General features: G+C 41.3%; 1 protein-coding gene across 2 annotated transcripts in view; it reads right to left on the bottom strand.

Moving 5' to 3' along the window:
- Nucleotides 1-22,624, bottom strand: part of itpr2 (inositol 1,4,5-trisphosphate receptor, type 2) — a 53,077-nt gene that overhangs the window by 14,322 nt on the left and 16,131 nt on the right. Inside the window, exons 19-48 of one of the 2 annotated variants that reach the window (XM_063901443.1) lie at nt 22,231-22,482; nt 22,000-22,147; nt 21,745-21,892; nt 20,767-20,954; nt 20,526-20,649; nt 20,369-20,426; nt 20,067-20,232; nt 19,589-19,756; nt 18,972-19,058; nt 18,736-18,861; nt 18,483-18,605; nt 18,083-18,283; nt 17,727-17,978; nt 17,508-17,633; nt 17,208-17,336; nt 16,800-16,920; nt 16,453-16,634; nt 15,702-15,886; nt 14,948-15,056; nt 6,068-6,188; nt 5,314-5,501; nt 5,037-5,217; nt 4,134-4,387; nt 3,844-4,044; nt 3,347-3,457; nt 2,861-2,956; nt 2,645-2,764; nt 1,208-1,342; nt 896-1,088; nt 569-694 (exon numbers count right to left, since the gene is read on the bottom strand). In XM_063901443.1, coding sequence (XP_063757513.1) covers nt 569-694; nt 896-1,088; nt 1,208-1,342; nt 2,645-2,764; nt 2,861-2,956; nt 3,347-3,457; nt 3,844-4,044; nt 4,134-4,387; nt 5,037-5,217; nt 5,314-5,501; nt 6,068-6,188; nt 14,948-15,056; nt 15,702-15,886; nt 16,453-16,634; nt 16,800-16,920; nt 17,208-17,336; nt 17,508-17,633; nt 17,727-17,978; nt 18,083-18,283; nt 18,483-18,605; nt 18,736-18,861; nt 18,972-19,058; nt 19,589-19,756; nt 20,067-20,232; nt 20,369-20,426; nt 20,526-20,649; nt 20,767-20,954; nt 21,745-21,892; nt 22,000-22,147; nt 22,231-22,482 — 4,619 coding nt within the window. The remainder of the gene's footprint in view (nt 1-568; nt 695-895; nt 1,089-1,207; nt 1,343-2,644; nt 2,765-2,860; nt 2,957-3,346; nt 3,458-3,843; nt 4,045-4,133; nt 4,388-5,036; nt 5,218-5,313; nt 5,502-6,067; nt 6,189-14,947; nt 15,057-15,701; nt 15,887-16,452; nt 16,635-16,799; nt 16,921-17,207; nt 17,337-17,507; nt 17,634-17,726; nt 17,979-18,082; nt 18,284-18,482; nt 18,606-18,735; nt 18,862-18,971; nt 19,059-19,588; nt 19,757-20,066; nt 20,233-20,368; nt 20,427-20,525; nt 20,650-20,766; nt 20,955-21,744; nt 21,893-21,999; nt 22,148-22,230; nt 22,483-22,624) is intronic. The other variant, XM_063901453.1, reaches the window with a different exon arrangement.

The raw sequence follows: 22,624 nt of genomic DNA, 5'->3' as shown, positions 1-22,624 counted from the left end.
AACTCAAAATAAATCTTGTTTATTGAAATTAATTCATCAATTCATATTTGTTCATGGTTTTTAAAGTGTTATCTTCAGTCCTGTATATGTGTTTCCATGTATGACCTTTGCATTTATTCATAAATTAAACAAAATAATAATAATAATAATAATAATAATAATAATAATAATAATAATAATAATAATAATAATAATAATAATGATAATAATAATAATGATAATAATAATAATGATAATAATAATAATAATAATGATAATAATAATAATAATAATAATAATAATAATGATAATAATAATAATAATAATAATAATAATAATAATAATAATAATAATAATAATAATAATAATAATAATAATAATAATAAATGTTATGGTATATTTCTTTTACCAATAAATAGTTTGATTGTTAGTATGCTTTATCGACATGTGCAACACAAACCCCTATTAAGAACTGTAAATAATAATGTATAATCAAACCGTTATTATTGAAAGTGTAAGTGATATTCACACTAATGTTTGTATGAATATGATCTCCTCATTCATAAAACAGATGTTAATGTAGTCTCACCCTCATCTCCATCATCACCAAATGGGTAGAAAACGGCCACAGCAATGTTGAGCAGACAGGCCAAGTAAAAGGAGATGCTCCCCCAAAGAGAGATGTGGCTTGAGAACCAGAACAAAGCCTTATTTTCTGCACAGACAGAACAGGAAGCATTAATAAGTACAGGGACACAAACTCAGCACACAAACATACAAAGTTGCTGCAGGCCTTTCAATTTATTCTGGAAACAACAATAACCAGACACTCCGGATGATAATCATGATTTACCAGCCTGCTCTGCTCCCACCATCATTATTTTGCAAGCGCCGGATTCTGAATGTGAAAACTTACTGCGAATCTTCTTCTGCCACCTCATCTCGTTGTAGAGGTTGTCGAACTGCTGGAAGAAGTCGTTAACCTTGCTGCCCTGGTCGTCTCTCTCCGTGGTGGTGAACACACGCATCTTGGACTCCGCCGTGAGGTATTCACAGATGTCAGGGACCGGAAACACAAGTTGCTCCATGGTGCGGTCGAGACGCACAATCTGGCAAATGGATATCCAGCAAACACTTCTCATTACGGGTTTAAAGGTAGATGTTCTTAATAGTGAAAAAGGAAAACGAGATTCAGAGTATAAATAAATTAAGTCATGATGAGATTTACCTCTATCTGAGCTGTGTGTTTGGCATAGCAAAGGAGGGCGTCGTCTTTCTCATTGTCGGGGTCCGCTCCGGCCCCCAGACCCAACCCTGACCCTGGCCTCAGGCTCTGCTGGAGGATCTTATTGTGTCGAGCCAGCTAGGAACAAAATTAAGCTCTCATTTACCTTTTTTACTAACAGAGCAGTCTCAAGGGGAAGAACGGTCTCAATACAAACATTTCCCATGATTCCCATAATCAATCACAACAAAACCATAATGTGAAAAAACGCTTTAAAAACTGGCACATCAGACAATTAAATGGGAGTGTAAAAACAATGATGACATCTTGACAAGAAAATAAGAAGACCGAAGAGCAGAAAAGCCAAATAATGGAGGAATTAAGAGCTCTGGTCAAAGTAGCTGGACATTTAATATACATTACTGTTCAACACCCAGACTTTACAAGATGACAATTGTGTATCTTATCCAAGTTGCCACTTATCCAAGTTCTATGTATATACTTCTGTTAAATATTATTGGACGCTCAAACCTGGAATACCAGATTTTTTTGGCAAATTGGGAGCAGCAGAAAAAAGTGTGAGCATTGGCAAACCATAACTTTTTCCTGTACAGTAAATAATATATAATTGCCAAAGGAGGCATTTTGGCAGAATTGTTGCAATCGTCTGTCTGTAAATCCCATGGTTGCCTGGGAAAAATAAATGAGTACAACAGTCTGCATTTCTATGAACTACTGTTTATGATTGAATCTTTATTACTTACTCATTATGCATGTCTAATCCGACACACCACCTACAATGAATTGCAGCAGGCCTGAGGAGCAAATCCCAGATCATATCTTAAAAAATAAACTTGATAAGTTATGTCAAAGTCTGTGTGTCACTGGTGGATATGTGTGGGTGTTTTCAAGTTTTGGAGATTAAATAATTAAATAAATTGACAGGTTTGACAAAGATATCCTGTTTGACAATTGGCTCTAAAGAGACAGAAGTGAAAGCCTGATAGACTCAGACTGCCCTTAACTGAAAATACCACACATACACACACACAACTACTTTCAATGACACAACACCTCTGCCTCATGTCCTTACTGCTGAAACGCTATACAAATGTGGCGAAGCACATTTGTTGGATGATACAGTGACTAACAACTGCTTCATTGAACACCTACAGCCCCCCTGTCTGCAGGCCCAGGGTCACATCCTGAAAGCTAATTTTGATAAAACTGGCAGAGCAATTTGTTCATAGAAGAGCAGTCTTTCATCATTTAGCACAGGAGACACACTTAAATACAAAGCATGCATGTGGACACACAAAAATGTACAGTTTATGCACTTTGTTCACCGCCATTAGGTCGGCAGAAGGTCAGACTAACAAAGAGAGGAAATGCAGTACTGTCTATCCCTAGGACAAAAACCAGCTCAAGCATTTTCATTACCTGGTGGGCCAGGATGTAAATATTGTGTCCGACGTCTCTGGGCTTGATCTGGTCTCCAACACAGTCCTCGTCCTCCTCACTCTCCAGGCCCTGAGCGTAGGCCTCCTTCATGACATCCACCTGATGCACAAGAGTTATGAAAAGTTACTACGACCTACATTTAGGTGAAAACAGGTATTCCATGGGTCCTAGCTAAGTAAGCGAATGCACACTCACCAGTTCGGTGGGTCTCATCTTGTAGAGAATCTTCTCTGCGTTTTCGCTGTCATGACGGCTCTCCATGATAGCCAATAAGAGTTTGGAGGCATTGTTCTAAAACACAAGGCAATGAGATTTAATATTTTGATCAATTGCAATCTACAAACTATTCAGGGATCAATGGATGCAATTTCAGCAGAATCAAAACATTTGAAAACTCATTTTTTAATTGGGATGTACAATTGAAATCCTTAGCAGTTTCACAGCTAGACACGTTTCTTCAACAAACATCATGGAAACATCACTACCATTGAAGCAGATGCAAAACTTTTATTAATATTATTCCATTTATTCTCTGAACCATGTTATCTTGTTCCCAGTCTCTAGCACTATGGGTAATTACTGCTATAAAGCAAAAGGTAAGTATTGCAATAGTAATGACTGTCAATGCCGGTACGTTATTGCAAGCAGCCTCTCTGGCTCTCAGAGGCACGAGGCACTCACCTTTAGCACCAGCACGAGGTCCATCCGATGCTTCCCCAGGGGGTTGATGGAGTTGACAATCAGCGCTATAATAATGTCAATGCCATTGGATTCATGCTTGGCTATACCACTCTGGAAAAAAAGAGTTGTATAATAAAAAGAGCATGTGTCTGTGCTTGACAAACCCACACACACACTCACAGAAAAGAAGAGGGCAAGATCAATATAACGACATATTTCCTGTCCTTGGTTATGATTGGCTGAGCCAGTCTATAAACACACTCTTCTGATTGCATTACAATAGTGAAACTGCACCAAACAAATTGTTTTAATATTTTGTATTGATTTTTTAATAAATGGGTGTGATTAACATAAAAATAAAGGAGAAATGTAAAATAAAGAAGTAAAATTGCTAGGCAGAAGAATATAAATGAATCATTCAATGTGAGAATACAGATATTTGAAAAGTAAAATATACATTTTTGAATAAGACTCTACATTAACATCCCTCCATCTACCTGGTTTTCATGGCAGGGTCCCTGGCAGTACTCTGTGATGGTTTCCAGGGTTTGGCGAACCAGGTCCACATTACTCTCATTAATGTAAAGGCCCAACAGCCCGAGGCCTCCAGTGGTGCTTCCACAAATACAGTCCAAGAACTGAAGAGTCTCACACACCAGATTGTAGTTTGTCTTGTTATTCTGGTTGCGCAGAAAGTTCTGAATTCAGAGAATAAATACAATAAATCAGTATGCAATTTAAGAAAAGCTTAACTTTAAGGTCTCTGAATCGTAAAAGGGGCCAGTACCTGCAGGTCTGTGTTGTGGTTCTCACAGAGCAGCTGTAGGTAACGCAGGATTGGTTTCATGATAGTGATGGCTGGGCTCATTGGAGTTTCTTCTAAAACCTCTTCAGCCCCAACCATGTCACTGTTCTGGCCGAGGCCTTCCAGGTCGGGATCCAGCTCCTTTCTGAAGGCACAGAATGCCTTTGAAGTCACTGAGGAGGCCTCCTTCAGCTGTCCACGCATGTCCTCCCTCATATGAATCCCTGAGTCTCTACCTAGAGCATAGCATGACGGTACAAAGAGATATTTGAAACAAAAAATCATGATTTGACAATACAGTAACTTTTAGATTAAAGTTGATACATGCAAGATGCAGAGGATGCAATTTCAGATAATGGTCAATGGCAGGCTTCACTTGGACACATTAAAACACAAGTTATTTAGTTAGGATATGTAGAATCAAAGTAACTGATTTTGATACAATGGCCTTTTGGTAGGCTTGTGATGTGGGCGTCACATGGCCTATGACATGTGACTGCAGAAACAACAGTCTGCACAGAGGTCAGCAGAGCTACAAAGATCATTCTGGATTTATCCTTTGCCATTGTATAAACTCAAAGTCGACCTGAACTTGAGGACCACACATACTGTAGATTAAAGCACTAAGGTTTTCCCAATTATATTTGAGCCTTTTTTGTGGCTTTTTGCTCCTTCTAGTACCGTTACAATGTAAAAGCTTCCGTGCTTAAGGTATGACCCCACTGATTCAGTATGTCACTGTTAAATGCTCTTCTCTAGGTGCATCAGTTTCAAACAGCTCCAGGTCCCAGACAGCAAAGATGACAAATGTGTTTTAACATCACTCGAGGATGTGGTGTGTTGGTTATAATTCAAAGATCAAAATCCATCAATACTCGACTGTACCTTTTTTCAACCTGATGCTGCTGACGTCACTGTCATCATCCCTTTTCCTGTAGTTGACCTCAAACATGTTGACGGACACGGTAGCTCGGATCTCTTGCTGGGCCAAACGCATGCGGTCATAGAAAACTTTAAAGAACCTCTCAGACTTCTTCTGCTTCAACAGCTGGTTATAGAAGGAGTTCTGGTGGGAGGCAGATTATTAGTCAACATGAATCTGAAGGTGATAGATGATCAATGTGGACGGAAATAAAAGGATTTGAGTGTCTGTGTCGCCCACTTGTATCTGTGTGTTTCCGCCCTGGAGAAGGGCAATGCCCAGCAGGATGCTCTCCTCAAACACTCGGTCGTTCTTTGTGTTGACGATGAGGTCAATCACCAGCTCTGATGCTCCAACGTTGTCCAGGAGACACTGGATTTCCACCACACTGCTGCCCGGTTTGTCAGAGTCCAGCATAGGAGAGCCTCCTGCAGAGAAAATTTAAAACATAACATAAATGTGCTCCAAACTGAAATAAACGCACAGTTTTTAATCCTAATCGTACTATATTTCACAGCAGTTTGAACAAAAAGGCTTTAAAACATTGTCCAGATAGTATAAAAGATAATGAATAGCTTCTTGTTTTCCAGCTTTATAACTCACTAATACAACTTATTAATAATTGTACATGTCCATTTCTTACTACTTACTCCTTTTGTAGTTGTTTTGTTTAGGAAATTCATTTATTCACTTGGTTCTAAAAATAATGTCTGTTAACTGCTTCATTGTAAATATTGATATTTTCATTTAATTATTTTCGGTCGGGGTAATATAGTATACAGTATTTTTAGCTGGAAAAACGAAAATGCCAATACCTCTATTAGTAAAAAGTGCTTTATATCACTATATATATATATTAATGTGGTGCTTTAGGAATTGCTTAACCAGATTCAAAGTCTGCAATAAAATTGTCAAGCAGCACTCCCCAAAGAAGCCGTCATGTTAGCTGCTTTTGTTTCCTCCACAGAGTTGTTTTTTTGGGGGTTCTCAGTACCTCCAGATGACGGCTTGACAAAGCCGCCAGATGAGCTGTTTCCACTCCCGAGCTCTGACTTCGAGAGAAGCTTTTGATTTCCAAAGTAGCGTGTGAGGAGGATCTTTCTTAAATCGTTTCCCTGTGGAGACAGAAAATCATGATGTTAAATCCATGTCAACCGCTATCAAACTATGAAATTCATATTTTAGTCACATATGAAAAAGGAGCATTTTGTCAGACAAAAACTATAAAAATAACATTGAAATGAAGGACATGCTAACAAATGTTCCATCCAAGAGAACATGTGTTGTATTCCCCGGCATGGCATTCATTATATGAACAGGACAAGATCCCAGTCTTCCCATGATGCATGTCTTTCTTTATGGGACACATTTGAGGCTCTCGTTAAGCTTCATGACAATGGCAGTGTTGTCGATAAACTAGATTCTAATTGAGCATTTATGAAATATTACCTGATGGCAGCAACAATGTTTTCTTTAGTGTTGAACATGAGACAATAGTGGAAAGGTTTGAAATCAACCTAAACTACAACCTTTTTGCAAACAACATATACAAATTCATAAGAAACAACCTTGACAATATGGATGTCTTCAAGTGTGGGAATAGCTTTGAATGAGTGGACAAAGAACAGGGATGAAAAACATTTAATTGAAAAAATATGACACACACGATTCTGTTTTTTATTTGTGTGTGATGATGTTTTTGTTAAACCAGTACCAGTTTTTGTAGCTACACATTTAATAAAGAGTTTTGTTTTGTACTTACACAAACATCTCTGAGCATCTCTTATAACATTTGACGCAGATGAGCAGGAACGAGATTAAAGGATTCATAGAGATAATCTCCCCACGCTGGTTGTGTAATCAAAGAGTGATTGACAGGTGGATGCTGGCATTGTGTCACCACTTATTTTCATCGTGCAACCGAAGCAGGCCATCATGGGGTCGATAGATGGCATATTAGGAACGTATGGACACTAAAGGTGGTCAGCAACAGTTTCTATGGCAACCTTATAATGGAAAATGTCCTTGTTTGATGACACCTCACCAGCGCCGTTATTGATCAACAGAGAGGAAGGACGGATGAATAGGTAGATAAACAGATCAATTGAAGGGTGGAGCTGAAGAGTGTATAGACTGTAAGCAGCTACCTGTGGTTTCCACGGAAACATGTTAGAAGGACAATCTGCCTTCCCCTGAGATACAGGTGGTGGACAAAATAACAGAAACACCGGAAAATATTCCAGCTTTGCAGGAAATACAGTTTGATGAAGCTTAAACTCTGGAAATACTGAGGTGTTGATACAGGCATTAATTCTTTTTAAATGTATTAACCGATTAAAAACACTAGTCTTTATCTTCTGTCTCCAGCTCATTAAATGTGAGTATTTGTTGCCTAACTTTATTTTTCGTAATTAAATAAAGGCAACGCTTCAACATCTTCACAATATCCAAATCGAGTTGTTGTTTAATAATGCCGTATTATTAGATTTTCCACTGAAGGATTTATTGACTAATCAGGAAATTTGTGTTTGGTTCATTAAAAGATGACAATCCTTTGTTCCGCTCAGTTAATGTTGTTTTGCTGTATTTGGCATACACAATCATAAGATTCTTCTTGACATTACACAATCCTGCAGTGTTGCACCAAAAATTCAGGCAGCGATTATCTGGCCTCTTTGTCCATGTGTAAGTTCTCCTATTGTGATTTTCACCCCCGCTATTAAAGCTGACACATATTGCTAATTGGTATTCAGCTATATATGACTCATTTGTGTAGATGCTTTGGTAAGCGTTGTTTACAGCTGTTGCTAGTGCATTGCAAACAGCAGTTATTAGGCACAGGAAAAAGTCTCTGCTTAACACTGAAAGTGAACTATCAAAAGGGAAATACTGGTCACTACTGAATACTTTCAGTTACCCTACAAACTGCATGATGAGACAAATGAGGCACTTCAAAGCCTCGCCACTAAGGACACCCGGGTAAGTCCATCTGAAAAGACTTAAACTAAGTGCACTGAGGAGTGAAGATGTGGAGGCGCACGTGCAGCTGATGCTCCCTGTGTCAGTAAACACTCCATCTCATCTGCAGTCAGCAGAGACACTTGTCTGCCTGCACTGTCTGGCTGAGCCGTCTCACAAACACAGACACACTTCTTGAACTGAAGGTGAGGATCCGTTGAGCTAGCCTCTCTCCTTTCCACACAGTAATGCACAGACACAAGATCAGTGCAACCACAAACTCAGCACTACACTCTTTAAGGCAGTGCATCCCAATGAACCCTCTTTGACTGATTGCAGATTAAATCACGTTTGACTTTTCCACTTTTCTTTTCTTACAGAAGAAGTCATTGTTTTGCGCCACTCTCAAACACCAGTGAAAGAAACGCTCCGTGGGGGGAAGTTAAAAAGGGTTGGGGTGACAGGTTTTTACTCTTGTTCACCTCCCTTCTGGGCGATGCAGTCTACTGGCTCGGTCTGCAGAGAGAGAGGAGAGGAGAGGAGAGCAGAGGAGAGGGGAGGCAGGATGGCGGTGAAGGAGAGTCAGCCCAGCCTGACTCATCTGCTTGCTGCTGCATTGACGAGGAAAAAACTCCAGTCAGGTGATGTAAGAGCCACGAGAAAGAAAGAGAGATAGAAATAGAGGTAGAAGAACTGAAAGAAATAAGAGGAGGAGGGAGAGGAAGTGGGGGCGAGGGGGAGGAAGAAAGGAACAAACAAAACCCAGCGAGGAGCAGACAGTCGTGGCGTTTTAAAATGTGCACCGGCACGCCACACTGCGGCTCTGGTGTCCACGCTAGGGAAGAGCTGCCGATCCCCACCTCCAGCATGCTCGCACCCCCTCTCCTCCCCTCCCTCCCTGCCCTGGCCCACTCACAGCTCTGCTGTCTGCAGATCTCTCTGACTTCGGAGAGATGCATGGAGGAAAAAAAGACAAAGCCCGCCCTGTGCTCCTTTAGGTGGTCTGAAAACTCTCAGAGGAGTGGTAGGCAGAACCAACTATGAACCAGGACAGACACTGCCAGGGACAGGCAGGCAGTGGGGGCGGGGGCTTGAGCTGCTCGGGTCACACAAGGTTGAATAAAGCAAGGCTCAAGACACAGAGGATGTGAATGTTACCCAAACAATCAGGGTTACTTTCTCCAACAACAGAAACCTGAGAGAATACTAGGCCTTCTGTAAACAGTGGGAAATTCTGATCACTGTGAAAAAGTAGAAGCAGTGTTTCCTCAAAGGCCAAGTGAGGGTCGAGTAATATCCAACAACTTCACCATGTGAAGCAACATTTAGTCCCAGCAGAAACTGCAGTCAACACACTCTGTTCAGAACCGAGATTCAAACTGAAACTCTACCGTCTATTGTGGTTGTAGTAGCACATGATACTGAAACTGAAATCTGATCACGCACAGTTTAAAGGCATGCCTTGCATGTTATCTAACAAACAAAGACTTCAGATGTCTCTAAGGACTCAGTGAGCTTCTCCACAGCCTGGAACTGCAGGGAAATTGAAAAGCTTGAAGTGGGAACATTCTGTAATATAATACATATCTACATCACTGTGGTTCTGCAAGGCTCTCTCACCAAGGGAGTTGTTTTATGAACAGTACAAAATCAGGAAAGCAAGACACATACTGTCACATTATCCTGCTGTTTTAGTTCAGACACTTTGGGGACATGAAGTGAGAGAGTAAAGAGAGAGAGATGTGGGAAGACACAGGCAGGGCTGGACCTGCCGTTCCGGACAGTGATGTAAGGTCAACTCTATTTTTCTGTGATTTTATTGTGAGTTTTTCAACTTGCGGGAGACTTTTCGGTTTTAACACAAACGTCTCACGCAGACAGATGTCAGTCAGTCTAGAATCATCTTACCAAGATTCAACATTTTCCAGCAGAATTTGACTCCTAAAAGTATAAATAGCACTAACAGATGGAACTAACAAATTTCCCAATTTCCAAGTTGGAACTGCTCGTTTTAAATCCATTTTATGTAAACATGATTACATGTTCGCCGGTGGTGGCTCTAACGCATCACATGCTGCCATTTATGATGTTTTCATGCTGCAATTCCACAGCACATAAAATTGTTTTCATCAAACAAACAAGCAGATCAGGAAAAACTAATTAAGCTCACATGTGAGAGCAATTGGTGAGAGTGGTTCAGGGAAATACTGACCTGCAGCGTAAACAAGCATTCATCCCTCTGTCAGCCAGCAGGTGTACTATGGAAGTGTTACATGTGATTCACTAACATTGTTAGGCACTGATTGTGTTTGTTAGGAAGACTGTGATGTTTCAGATAGGCTAGCTGGTAAGGTGCAGGCGAGGGTTGATGTTTCTTAAGCATGTATACTAGATGGACAAAATAAGAGAAACACCTTTCAATAAAATAGTTCTGCTGTTTCGCTTGATTTCATCCATACTGGTGGCATTGATCTGCTGTCTGTTGGTGCGTCCTCCACTTTGGCTAGGACTGAAATATTTCATTTCTGACCTTGGTGATCCCACGACTTTTTCATCAAGTTTAAAGGCAGTAAATAGTCCACATAAGTGATTCATATTCAGATTCACAGCTTTAATAGAAATATGATCACCATTTTCATAAGTGTGTTAATCGGGCAACATAAAGGAACATAAAGAGGGACACAAAGGACTGAAATGTTCTTAATAAATTGGTAGTTAATACTTATGTAATGTAGAAAGAAGAACAATAGTCACAAGTAGACACTAATCACAGACCTATTGCGTTTTATTCTAAGGTGTTTCAACTATTTTGTCCATAAGCAATCAGTCCAAACACACATTGCAATTCACCATGTCTCCTGTCATGTGCCTCCATTTGCACAAGTGACTAAACTTGCGTGCATCAGATTCAAATAACACGCTATGAACTGTGTCGAAACACTGTTCACAATGACAACTAATCTCATTCATACCAAATGTATGAAGCCCTGAAGTCAAGCCCTTTTGCAATTTCACAGGATGGCTCTTTTCACCGTGGCATAGTACTTAAAGGGTTCGGAAAGCACCGTGCTCCTGCTCTGAGGGCATTTCCATGCAGGGTACACCGGCTTCCTGTGCCCAGTTACAGACAGACCAGACGGACAAACAACATCTGCTAATCCCTCATTGCCATGGAAACCAAAACATAACACTCAGCTAACAGACACCTGACTGATGGACTAAGTGAAGTAAGGGCCAGAGAAAAGAAGAAAGAAGCAGGAAGGAGAAAAGGAAATATCTTCTTAGCCTAACACAGGTGGTAAAACATACATGACTTTTCAAATAGACAAGATCATTTATTTTATTTTATTTTTTTATATTGCCCACATTTAGGTCCAGCATTTCCTGACTCAAACAAGCTGAGGAAGCTGTGTGTTAGCCATAGGTGAGAGCATGGAATCCAACTAAAGGTCAAACCCTGACCCTGCCGCATGTGGATGGACCTAAGCCTTGTACACAGACAGACAGGGAAAACCCTGCAGCAAGAGCTCACACAGGGACAGCCGGCATGGCAATGCACGCCTTGGAGTGTATGTGCGTGTGTGAGAGAGCTTGGCTTTCTGTCTACATGTGTCTGTGTGATGCGCTTAGTATCAAGAGGGTGGTAATCTGTAAATCTGCTTTGCCTTGAGCAGGTGGTGTGAAACTTGGCAAGAAAGAAAGCGACACAGGAATATAAAAGGACAGAGACAGAGACACAGAGACAGACAGACAGACAGACAGACAGACAGCGTCTGAATGACAGGGATGAGTGTGAAAAAGAGGGAGGAAAGAGTGTGAGAGTGGTTTATATTACATAACTAGCTTTTTTTAATCCTCAGAGAACAAGACATGCTAACATGCACACACACTTGGCAGCACATTACATCCTACATGGGTGCATGTGTTCACAGAAAATAAGATCTACAATATAGACATGTTTTGAAATAAATCTTGACAAAAGTTGTGCCTTTATATACATATTATATATATACACATATACATATATATATATATATATATATTTTATGATGACAACATCTATTCTATTGTATGCTGAGTCCATGCATTTTAAGACAATGTTGTTCAAAGCATATATATCATATCAAATAGCTCTGGTGGCAAGTTTTCCCGTATTTTACAATCATATTATTATTATTATTATTATTATATTGTAAGCGCCTTACAAACTAGAGCACAGTAGTGGCAAATTAATCCACATGACAATTCATTTTATTGAATCCGACAGCATACACAATCCTGGTGCCCAAATACTCTGCATCAAATGTGTATAAATCCTCAGTGGAAAATAATCCCTAACAAATGCATGTTTGAGTAACTATTTGAAACACTACAGATCCCAGGTGATTTAAGAACAATATTTTACTTTTTTGGTTGAAACTATACATTTGTGACCCCATTTTCAAGGATGTTTTTCTTCATTAGCAACACATGTGCTTGCTGCTAGGTATCAATGACAGGATAGGGTTGTCTGAAAGTATTGAGACTGTTGGTTGCATTATTGACTCCGTTTTCATGGGATTTGAAGAACAGAAATGTATAGAATATCAACAGGCTTATCCTTAAATCACAAATTGCAAGTCTAAAACCGTATGTTATGCATATTTTTTCCATGGAAAAGTATAAGTATGGTATTATTGCTACAAGTCTGCTGGGAGTCCCCATAGGGTATTATGCCCTTCGATAGGGACCCCCACACTGCTGCCCATTGCGCTTGTTGCCAACTGCCCATTATACTAGTGTGGGATAAAGGCAGAGTCTAAATTTTACTTTCCGGTGCTGTACACGTGTGATGATTTTAAGTTTCAATTGAATCTTCCATTTCCATTGTTTACCCCCCCAAAAATGTCACCCAAAACATCTTCAATGCAAACAGGAGCCCGGACATTTATGAGGCTGCCCTTATCTGGCAGCCAATAAGTGCAGTGCAGCAGTAAAGGCTGCAGCTCTTCTAACTGCTGTCCGATCAGCTCTCCTGGCATGACCCATGCAAACAGAGAGCAGAGCCTAGGTGGACTGCAGGGGAGAGGGATAAGAAAATAACTCGGGCGGGCAGACAAAATGCGAAAGACTGAGACAAAGCATGGAGGGGGCAGAGGAGGAAGAGAAAGGCAGCAAACGGACAGAAGAGTGAGAGTAAGGAGGGAGGGAGGGAGGCAGAACGTGATGTTGCACGTGACGCTGGCTCAGGCACTGCAGGCTGTTACGTAAGCGCACCCCCTGCCCTGTCTCCTCATGGACCGAGCAGACTCTGCTTTTCTCCAATCCCTCACCCTGCAGCCGCTGCCCACTTTTTTTTTCCCTTCCACTCACATGGCTCCTCACATGGCTGCCTCCCTCCCTCCCTCCCTCCCTCTCTCTATCACTCTCCCTCCATCTTTTTCTCTCACTCTCCTCCACCCACTCATTGCACCCCAGGGGAGCCACCAACCTCTGCTGCCGAGGCTGTCACTCTGTCTCTCTCTCTTTCTGTTTTTGTCTGTCTGCCTCTCCCTCTCTCATTATTTCCATCAATCGTTCTCTCTCTCCTCCCTCCCTCTCTTTCTCTCCTGTGCAGTGAGGCTGCAGCTCCACGCTCAGGGCTACAGGGATATGACAAAGAGAGGCCACAAATACATGCTTGAGCACACTCACACACACCTACACAAACTGACATTTCACATATCGTTACCGCACTGTCTGGCTGCTCGAACGCGCGGAGTCGCTTTTTAAAAAGTGACTGTTTTTCCACTTTAAATTCCTCTGATATTATTCCACACAACTGTTGAATCATTTGCCTTGGCTGGCTGACACAGGAAGCAAACTAAAATAGAGAAAACAAAACTCTGACTCTTCCATCAGCTGTAAGGGACACCGGCTGGCACGTACTATACTGACAAAGGTAGTCTTGACAGTATCAATAATGCACTCAAACAGAAACATGGGTGAAGGCACATGCATTGTATTTATGTAGTTGATTTTGTGCTGCTGCAACAACAACAACAACAGCCTTAAGCAGGACAGCAGTGTCAGACAAAAATAATCATGTCTGCATGAAATTCCACATGGTCAGAAGACAGCAATGCATGCTTTCCACAAGTTGACTTCAGGACAATGTTCAATAATCTGAGCTCTCAGAAATTCAAAACTACTGAGTTGTTGTCTTCTTAATAAGAATGTTTCATGCACACGGTGAAGTCTCAAATCAGGCAGCACATTTGCTGTTGTGTGAATTGCAAAGCGTCACCTCCTCTCACCACGCAGCTGGAACAAACGCTCCTGAACCTACAACAAGGTGATTACAGACCTGACTTTTTTGGGCTTTGGCCTTCACCCTCCACCCTCTTGGTCCGACAAACACACACACAACCTCATCCATGAGTCCCTGACTCAGGGGGGTGCAGCAGGAGATGTGTTCCTGCACCCCCCACTCGCTGCAGTATTGATTTGTTTGTTCAGTGCTTGCCCCCCTCCTCTTCCACCTCCTCCTACTCCTCCTCCTTCTCTTTCTTTTCCTTCCTCCCTCCTATTCTCCCTCTCACTGTGAGTGTGTCCTCAAGTGCCTCCCTGTCTTATGTAACAGAGAAAGGCCCACAGCATACTGATGAAGGGGAGTCTGGGCTCTGGGCCGACAGACATGGGAGAAAACAAGGACTACACTGCACTGCTGATGGGAGAACAGCTTTGCTGGCACTTAAAGACTGGGTTAAATTCACAGTAAACTTTGAGATAATGGGACCTATTTACGCTTCTCTTTTAATTGTAACCGTAAGAGTGTAAGAGATTAATATAATTTCCCTTGAAAAATCCTAAATGTTGACTTTAAAAAAAGGTGTCAATAATATTTCAATCACATGTTTCTGTGACATATTGCCCATGCAGGCTCATGCACACTCACAGCATCCTGGAAGCATTCCTTCTTGTCCAGCATCTCCCTGAGTGTTTGCAGGATCTTGATACACAGCTTCTCCTCTTTGTCCATGAGCTTCTTGGTGTGTTTGATCAGTCTGTCAGGCAGAAAAGAGAAGTGCTGCATCATTCACAGTCGTTTCCTGCTAATGCAGTCACTGGCTCTTAAGTAAAAACAAAGCAATACTTTATTGATCACCACTACAGGTTAAATCTGCTTTTCTGCACTCCAGGGGGCTCTGACAGTAGCAGCAGGGTAACAGCACCCCCGGAGGTTTGATGATGTATCAAACCATTTTCATTGAATTTCTTTAGTAAAAATCGAATACGTTAGTCCACTGACTTCATATACAAAGATGATTTTTCTTTAACATATACTAGTGTTTATTTTAAAGCTACACATATCTTAACTTTTGAATTATATTTTGAGCTATTGATTAAAATGATTTTTTCAAAAGCATCGTCAACCTGAATTATAATTGTTAGTTGTGGTTTAAGGTATAGGTTTAAGTAAATGCTAGTTTTAAATCCTGGCACTCTTTTGAAATGACAATTTTAAAGTTCTTTCTAAGAACAACAGAAATATCAGATAAGAAATAATAAAAGCAATTTGCAACTTCTGTCGAAACCCTAACCCAAACCTAAATCTCTATACAAACCAGGCCACTAGTGCTCTCCGTAGCTAGATGAACATTCAAAAAGTGGCTTTTTTGTCCTTACACAGTTTATGGACATTGACTCACTTGGACATGAAAGCTCCGCTCTCACAGCGTAATCGAGCAGCCTCTGGAAACAGCAGCTCGGGACTGTGAAGAACATCCACCAGCACTGAAAACTCTGCCTGGACCTTCGGACTGAACTGCTCCTCCAGAAGGGACACGACCCCCTTTACATCACAGACGGACACGAATAAAGGCTCAAGCTGATGCTGTCGTGAATAGATGTTACTGCTGAAGACCATTCAGAAGGCATTCAAAAACATCCTGTTAATGTAGATTTTTCACAATACTAGCAGCCCGCCTAGGGGAATAGAAATGCGTAACACTGGTACACACCAAATATCTTAAACTGTATGCCATGAAATCTTGAACAGATATTCTTGGTCCCTAGAGGATGTTGCCTCGTACGTCTGGTGATCCTATAACCTTTGTCTGAAACCATTGTGAGGTTGACCATTTTGTTTTTTTAAGTGAAATGTGTCAACTTTTATTTCATCGGTTGCTTCAAAATGTGTGCAGTCAGAAGCTCTTAACACCCAGGTTTCCTTATCCTTAGTCCTTTAAACCCTCCTTCCCATCTTGAGGTAACCTCATGATATTTGTTATCAAAGTTGAGACAAAAAAAACTGATTTTTTTTATACTTGCTTAACTATTGTCATTGCAAGCATATTAGCAGGCGGACATTTGTATTAAGCTTAAAGTTCTGCTGTGGCTTTGTGCCGTCGCTGGGCTGCTAGCGAGTGAAGGCTCATAGTAATGTATAAAAATGTGCACCTGCAGCTTCTCAATGATGTTCTTGTAGTCGGGACCACCCAGGGGCTCTTTGCGGGGTCGTGTGCGGGCTGACGTCCTCCAGTCCTTGGCTGCTCGCTGCACCATGTTGCTGTGGACCTTGAGAGACAAAGTGTTGACCTGACTGTCCAGGTCCACTGGGATGGCTATTGCTCGGGCCTTAGCTGAGGAACAACACAGAGGGTTAGATGTCTGTAGAATTTTGTTAGATTTTTGTTTCATATCATTACATTTCATATATCTTTTCATTTGAAAAATACTTCTTAAATGTATTTAAATGCCTATGTCTCCATCATTTCAAAGTCTTGAATCAGAGTAGCAGCACTCACCAACATCAGCCAGTGTTTTGATACAGCTCTCAATGTTAGCCTTCTGAGCTGAGTTGATCCAGGTGCAGTTGTAGATCCTGAAAGAAGACTGGAGGAGCTTGATGAAGACAGACTGGTTTGTCTGTGAAGAAATGGAGAGAGCAGGGATTATATTCTTTAAAAGTGATTTAAGTGTAAAGAAATGCAGAGATAATCCTGATGCGAACGCTTCAATATTGTGTCTGATAGTTGACATAAGTACAGAATTTAGCGTTAAACACCTCAAGCATTTGCTCGAGGTTCCAAACTTCTGCAATGAAGGAAAAGGTCCCAGGCGATGCAGTAAAGGAGGCTGTCATATATTTTACTGTAAAATACCTAAGAGTTGGCAGATGATTTGGCCGTGTTTACTTATTGTGAATACAATACCTGCAAGTTGGAGTGGTTGACAGAGAAAGGTGAGCTGAAGAAACCCTTGATAATGCCCATCACCGTCTCCGTCACATACTTCTCAAGGGCCAGATCGGCATGGTTACGGTCTGTGGTAGTGTTGCACACCTTCAGAAACAAAGGAAACAAGCTCACTATCACATTACATCTTTGTAATTGTTTCTCTGCAGGTGCAGCATCTGAATGGATTTAACATACGAGTACATTTCAGTTCCCTTGACTCCCTCATTAGAAAAGCATTAGACAGACACGTGATCTTTCAGTCTGACAGAGCCTTACACTGGACATGTCCACCAGGAAGTTGTCAAAGAGCTTCCAGATATGGTTGGAGGTGTAGATCTCCTTCATTTCTACCTCTGTGTCCACGTAGCAGTGATTCACAAAGTTCACGTAGGCAGTTTTGACCTGGGGGATAAAGAAATGAGATGCATGGTTACCTCAGATAAAAGTAAATTGATCAAATTGAGAGATTTGTTGTTAATATTATCAAGCCTATACCTCTGGTATGCAGTTGATATCAGTGACAACTTTAACAATGTCGTCCAGTGGTAGCAGAGAGTTGCATTTCAGCTCAGTGTAGACGTTCTTGCCCTCTGTGCAAGCAGCCAGTAGCTCCACCAGTGTGTTGTGGTAGGCCAGAGCTCCATCCTCATCTGTCCGCTCACGCTCAGAGCCCATCATCTGCAGCAACACTGGGAACGAGGAGCGGTCGTTGTAGAACACCAGCACGTCCTCTCCTCCATTCACAAGCTGGACATACAAACAGAGATCCAAAGTAAAGAGACAGTAACCATCACATTCATCAAATGAATTAAAGTACAAAGTGGTTTGATTTGGAACATCTATAATCTCACCTCTGTCATGACCTTATCCTGACATTTCTTCACATACTTTCCATCTGCTTTCACAATGGTTTGCAGGAACTTGAGGTACAGCACGTGTCTACCGTGGGTTTCAATGCAATGGACAAAATGATGGACCACACGGTCGCAGATCTCGTTGCACAGCTGGAAGTTGTTCATAAAGATGTGACGCATTGTCTCAGCTTCAAGCAACTGGTGAAAAATGGAGGCATGATTCAGTAACAGAAAATCAAACAAAGATAACTGTTGTTTTTAAAAGCCAGGACAACGTATAATGTTCCTGATCCTGTATTTTTCATTATAGGTTCATTCTCTACTAGAAAAGTGGACATCAATAAAAAATGAAGGCATGTCAACAAGTGCAAAGTACAGCAAGGTCATATAAATATACCCCTGGAGTGAGGAAGAGGTTTAGGTGTTTATGTAGCAGAACTTGGTTCTGAGGGTTTCCTCTGCAGAAATTTTGCAAAAATGCATGAGCCAGGGTCATGATCTCATTCATCTTGTCATCACTCTGTGAAAAGGCAGAGCAAATAGGACAAATTAGAGGGAATGTAAGACAGCGAAAAACATTAATTCCACATTGCAAATATTTCAATGAAACATAATGAGATAAGCACTCAGCTGCTTTGCTTGTCACTCACTGTCTCGTAGGGTATCTGCAGCAGATCCAGCACCACGGTATGGGCCCCCATGTTTTTCAGCAACCGCTGTTGCTGCACACGACTTTTCTTACTGGGATAACACAGCTTACTGAGCCGCAGTAGGATCTACACATCAGACACATAGGTGTATTATAGATATATTATACACAAATGTATTATAGACAATGCAGAAACATAAGACAAGACTAATCTGGAAATAAAGACATGGAGCTCACCTCTTTGACAATGTTGTAGTTGTTTGCTTTGTTGCTGTCAATTTGAGGTTTAATATCTCCATCCGTCACTGGGCTAAGGACAACCTCCTGGCAAAACACATACATTTACATTACCTTAATTGAAATTCATGAACAGTTAAACTTGTGTAGGTTTATGCCACATTGAACTAAAGCTCCACTGTTCACTCCAAAAGGTTTATCTTTGGCATACAACACACAGTACATCCTGTATTTGCCAGCCATTTGTCAGTGTCGTGGATAAAGTCCCCGCTATGATCTTTATCATTCACATCATTGCATTATTGTAAAAATAATAATGTAAAAAGACACACTACATAACACAGGCCTGACCACTAAAAACTGATTTAGGGCAGATTCCCGTTCCGCCAGACATTATCATGCATTATTCCTTTGTACTAAGCCAGCAAAACTGTTTTCCATCAGCTTTGATGAACAATGACAACAAACAAAGAAGACATTTACAGTGCAGTGGAATGACTGATGGGATGTTTGAGGTAAATATAGTAACTTCCTGTGGAGAAATGACTCTCTCACTTAAATTTGAACTTCTGATTTTTGCTTTCATTCTGGACACCATTAAATAAAAGGTACAACACCTCTATGTTCTGCTCTTTGCCCTGTCTGACCCCCAGGTCCTCGCTGCTGTAGACTCCACTCTTCTCCACCCACAGCTCCGACTTCTCCACAGTCAGGCGCAGCTGGTCCAGGTCTGTCTTGATCTGCTTGTAGTTCTCCACATCCTGCTCTGAGACAAGCAGCTGGACCTGGAGGACAAACAAAGGATGAGAAATAAACCAGACATCGAGATATTAAAAGAACAAATGTGCATGAAAGCATATCCCTGCCAAGATAGTCCCAATGCACCAGTTTTGAAAGGCAGTGCATTGTTAAAGTGAGCTTGTGCAGCTCTATCTTCCAGCTGAGGAAGCTCTTAGTGAGAGAGTCTACAACAGCTGGTGTTTGGCCCTGAGGAGAACCCTCCTAATCCAGACTGATTAACTCAGGAAGTGCCTAACGCCACACTCTGTCAGCTCACCAAGTATCAAATGCATTAGTTAAATGCTGTCTCCCTACCTGTTTGAAGGCCTGCAGCACCTCGGATCTCTGGCTGAAGTGCTTGAAGATGAGCTGCAGTGAGCCAGACACCAGCGGAGGGTAATCTTGCATGATGAGATGGATCAGGACCCTCAAAAACGTGCGGCCACCTTCATCGTCCAGCTCCACCGCACTCAACTCTGAGCTGAAATCACAATTAGACTTAGACAGGAGTTTTAAGCAGATGCGATCATTTGGAATGAGACTAAGAAACCAGGTCAAACACAATCAGCCTACATCTCCTATTCATTTCTCTGCGTGAATGTTTCAGTGTCACCTACCTCCCTGCAAACATGCTCTCTGCTTTTGTTGCAATCTCATCTATGTCAGGTTCAGGAGCTAGAGATATATAAGAAGATGATAACAGGTCAGAAAACACCTCATCAAGAAGACAAAGCAATGTTCAAGTACTTGCATAAAGAGATACTAAAGTCTCACGTGGCATTGGAAGCATATCAGACACAGAGGCAGAGCAGTCCGTTAGGGTCTTGTCCCCAAACTCTTTCTTGTAGATGGAAAGCAAGTATGTGATCCTATAATCCAACCTCACACTCAGGATGAACTATCAAGGGAAAAAAAAAACCCCACAAAAAATTGAATCAAACACCTAAATCAAAATGTTTTATTAATGCCAATTGTCACCATAAATCAATAAGTGTATGCCTAAGGCAGCGCTCACTTGCAGGATCTCAATGATCTTAAGCTTGGTGTCCATCACCATGACGTCCTCATTATCTGACAGGAAGTGTCCCCTCCCGTAGCGCAGGGACGGAGAGGTGTCAGGGAGGCTGTGTGGCACACCTCGACTCATCATAATCTGAGTCATCATTTCTCCAACTCCATGAATCGTACGCAGGACATTGTTGCCTAAAAGAAAAATTCATCTTCATATATTTTGCCTGGTGAGTGTGTGTTTGTGTGTATGCAAAGCCTATCCTTTACATCTATTTCCATGGTTTAAAGCTAAAACAATAAAGATGTACCTGAATGGACCAAATGGAGGCCCTATAACGTTATCTAGCTGAACTCAAATAAACGTGTAGTCATTGTTTCCAGACCATTAAACCTAACCATCCTTTTATTTATCACTTTAATAAAATAAAAACAATCCAGAAAAGTTGTTTTGTCCTTCCCAAGAGCAGATCTGTTCTTTCTTTCAGTCATTTTTAACCTCATATGTCATATTTCTTTTTTTCTGTAACTTAATATTTTTGTTCCACTGACACCCAGGCTTCTTCAGCCAAAAAGCTGTTCTTAGATAACTTGAAAGCAAGACTAATGCCACATTTTTTCTCCCTCTTTGACTCCCTGTTACTCTTGCAGTTGAATTCTAAAACCAGATTTGTTCATGCTTAGCCTTGCTCCTGCATACATTTATTAAACTGCTTAATCCATATTTCCCAATTAAAATGGTTTACTGATGCTGGGATCTTCTCTGTACTTTATTTTAAACTGAATCCTGTTTTTTTAGCTTTCTTAAAATTAGGAACCAAAATATTGAATGGCCTCCTCCCTGTATAATAAGCTGAGTCACTTAACTAGGAAACAACAAAAACTGTTTTACCCATTTCAAACTTTCTATCTATTGTTAAAGTGCTAAATAACAAAACTTGCCAACACAATGAAATAAAGCACTTCAGTTGTGCACTGCACTGACCGGCCTCTGGGCTCTTGTTGAGCTTGTTCATGAAGGTGAGTGGGTGCTGGACAATATCCAGGATGGCCAGCAGAGTGCGTGTGAGGCGCAGCAGCTCACTAAAGCTATAGAAACCAAAGTACACCAGGTTACGAGCCAGATTCACCACCTGAAAGACAGAAGTAAAACCGTAACACATTTAAAGATCATCGTTTAAGACTGAAGATATCTGAGAAATGAAGTGTGGATGAAAGTAGTCTGAACAGTTTATTTCACCTCTAGCGTGAGTTCATTCTTGTCTTTATCTCCAAATGGAAAAGGCTGGCTGACCACATCTTTAAGGTATTCTTCCACGAACTCCATGGTGTGAGCAAATTTCTTCTTCATCTCCTCTGTTGACGTGTCAGTGGACTCGTACTCATACCTGTTGGAGAGCAAAATCTGTTTGCGTTGGATCACAAAATATGGCTGTACATAACACACATAGTCACATAGAGAAACACTCACTCGTGAATGGTGATCTTGGAGGGGATCTCAGTCCAGAGTCGGGCGTAGCGTACAGGCACCACGGCCTCCTGAGGATCCCGGTCCACATGCATGTGCAGCATGAGGCGGCAGAAAGAAGCTCTGAGGTTGTAGGGCAGGCAGTCGTCGAACATGCAGCGCAGGATCAGATCCACTGGTAGCTGACAGGAGATCTGGTTGATGGCTAGGTACTGGCGGTCCAGACACATTTTAGCAAAGAGGTTCAACTGGTACCTACACAGGAGGAGAGGGACATGATTTACATTTTTTGCAGATTGCAGAAGTGTGAAGATAATGGTAGATAAGAACATGTCAGTGAGTTTCCAGCATTTATGAAGAATTATGATGCCGGACCTTCATTTATTTTAAGTGCTAT

The sequence above is a fragment of the Eleginops maclovinus genome, chromosome 2 (genome assembly GCF_036324505.1).
Source record: "Eleginops maclovinus isolate JMC-PN-2008 ecotype Puerto Natales chromosome 2, JC_Emac_rtc_rv5, whole genome shotgun sequence".
NCBI lineage: Eukaryota > Metazoa > Chordata > Actinopteri > Perciformes > Eleginopidae > Eleginops > Eleginops maclovinus.
The sequence above is the reverse complement of the archived record's forward strand: the minus strand, read 5'-3'. Positions and strand labels throughout refer to the sequence as shown.